The sequence below is a fragment of the Pholis gunnellus genome (assembly GCF_910591455.1).
Source record: "Pholis gunnellus genome assembly, chromosome: 14".
Classification (NCBI taxonomy): Eukaryota; Metazoa; Chordata; class Actinopteri; order Perciformes; family Pholidae; genus Pholis; species Pholis gunnellus.
The window spans coordinates 394526-397025 of record NC_136541.1 but is presented as its reverse complement, the minus strand read 5'-3'; the positions used below and the strand labels follow the sequence as shown (position 1 = coordinate 397025).

Here is a 2500-nt window from a genome sequence, read left to right as displayed (position 1 = left end):
ATAATAAAGGATTCTCTCATCTTATTTTATCTTATTTTATCTTAATCGCGATTATAAATTGTTATCGTTGCGCAGCACTAATATTATATATAACAGCACAGCAGCACTGACATCAAAGCGGTTTTGTACACAGACATGGTCAATAAAGCTGATTGCGATTCATATATTTATATATTCATATATCTATACATCTATATATTTATGTATTTATATATTTATATATCTATATATTTATATATCTATATATTCATATATCTATACATCTATATATCTATACATCTATATATCTATACATCTATATATTTATACATCTATATATCTATATATTTGTATACTTATATATCTATATATCTATATATCTATGTATCTATATATCTATGTATTTATATATTTATATATTCATATATCTATACCTCTATATATTTATATATCTATATATTCATATATCTATACATCTATATATCTATATATTCATATATCTATATATCTATATATCTATATATTTATGTATTTATGTATTTATATATCTATATATTCATATATCTATATATCTATGTATTTATATATTTATGTATTTATATATTTATATATTTATATATTTATATATATTCATTCATTAATCATGAAGTGAATCTTCAGTAGGAAAACAAACATCTCTGACGTCATGAGTGTTTGATGATATATTAAACAGATTATTTGTTGTCACATTTAAAATAATAATTTCTTTGATGATTGAATCTTTTTCTTTATTATTATTTTAAATCATGAAATTAAAAATGAAAGAGAGAAGAAGAGAAACCGTGTGTGAGTTCCGATGATGATGATGATGAAGATGAAGATGATGGAGGTAGCGGACTCACCTGGACCTGGTACATGTCTCTGGCTCGGTCCTCCTGTAGCCGCCAGAGGTCCACCTCAGCCCGGCTCCACCGCAGAGACCCGCTCGGTTCTCTCTCTCCTCCCGGTGCCTCGCGGCTCTCAGTCCGCCGCAAGATAATGCGGATGTCCCGCGTAGTACGCTCCGCCTCCCGGTCGGTGGTCCCGGTCACGTTCGGTTCTTATTCTCAGAACCGTCCGACGCCGAAAGCACTCAATCCGGATGTGGTCTCGCTCCGCTCCGGTGGAGGGCGGGACCACAATAAACCGAGCGGAGCCGAGCGGAGCCGAGAGGAAGTCAAGCTGCCCGCCAACAAAGCGAGACTTCCTGTAAACAAATTTCACAATAAAAGCGTCGTTATGGAAGAACGAAAACATCTACGTTAATAAAATATTACTTTTAATTACATTAAATATCCATCAGAACTTGAATCTTCATCAGTTGTATTGATCTGAATCAAAGATGATTATTGTAGTTTTAAACATTTAATGTCTAATGTGATCCAAAGTGAACATTTTAACATTTATAATAACGTTTATATTCAAATGCTTTTCTCAGAAACATGAATCACTACACATGATGACTTTTAATAATATATTCATATTAATATTTAATATGTTTGTGTTGTTTTCAACCCAAATACCTCAGCAATCAAAATATGATTACAAATTCTAGTTGTGATACTGTATGCTTTTATTTTGAAAGCAACATCAGAGTAATAGAATAATGAAAAGAATAAAAGGTACCATCATGACGTCATGGACCTCGTAGCTTTATGACATCGACTCTCTCTTTATTATTATTTAGTTATTTAATAATAACACAAAGACTTTTACTTTTCATTTTCATTGTATTACATTTAACTGAATCCAGTTATTCTGAACCGAGAAACCTGTTTCACCTGTCTGACTGTCTGTCTGTCTGTCTGTCTGTCTGACTGTCTGTCTGTCTGTCTGACTGTCTGTCTGTCTGTCTGTCTGTCTGTCTGTCTGTCTGTCTGTCTGTCTGTCTGACTGTCTGTCTGTCTGTCTGTCTGTCTGTCTGTCTGTCTGTCTGTCTGTCTGACTGTCTGTCTGTCTGTCTGACTGTCTGTCTGACTGTCTGTCTGACTGTCTGTCTGTCTGTCTGACTGTCTGTCTGTCTGTCTGTCTGACTGTCTGTCTGTCTGTCTGTCTGACTGTCTGTCTGTCTGTCTGTCTGTCTGACTGTCTGTCTGTCTGTCTGACTGTCTGTCTGTCTGTCTGTCTGTCTGTCTGTCTGTCTGTCTGTCTGTCTGACTGTCTGTCTGTCTGTCTGACTGTCTGTCTGACTGTCTGTCTGTCTGTCTGTCTGACTGTCTGTCTGTCTGTCTGACTGTCTGTCTGTCTGTCTGTCTGTCTGACTGTCTGACTGTCTGTGTGTCTGACTGTCTGTCTGTCTGACTGTGTGTCTGTGTGTCTGTCTGTCTATCTGTCTGTCTGTCTGTCTGACTGTCTGTCTGTGTGTCTGTGTGTCTGACTGTGTTGCTCTGACAAACAGGAAGTGACATCACGATGCTACAGCTTCCTGTAGAGGTACACAGATCCTCCGTGGTCTCCTCCCTCCTCCCCCCTTGTCTCCTGGACTCCTCCGTGGTCTCCTCCC

General features: G+C 37.0%; 2 protein-coding genes across 2 annotated transcripts in view; both read right to left on the bottom strand.

Moving 5' to 3' along the window:
• Positions 1-1093, bottom strand: part of pex5lb (peroxisomal biogenesis factor 5-like b) — a 30786-nt gene extending 29693 nt beyond the window's left edge. Inside the window, exon 1 of the mRNA XM_079173327.1 lies at positions 861-1093. Within this exon, the coding sequence (XP_079029453.1) occupies positions 861-875 (15 nt within the window). The 5' untranslated portion in view covers positions 876-1093. The remainder of the gene's footprint in view (positions 1-860) is intronic.
• Positions 1094-1301: 208 nt separating this feature from the next.
• LOC306706308 (methyltransferase-like protein 27) overlaps positions 1302-2500 on the bottom strand; it is a 4614-nt gene continuing 3415 nt past the window's right edge. The window contains exon 6 of the mRNA XM_079173329.1: positions 1302-2500. This exon is cut by the window's right edge and continues 163 nt beyond it. Coding sequence (XP_079029455.1) covers positions 2413-2500 — 88 coding nt within the window. The 3' untranslated portion in view covers positions 1302-2412.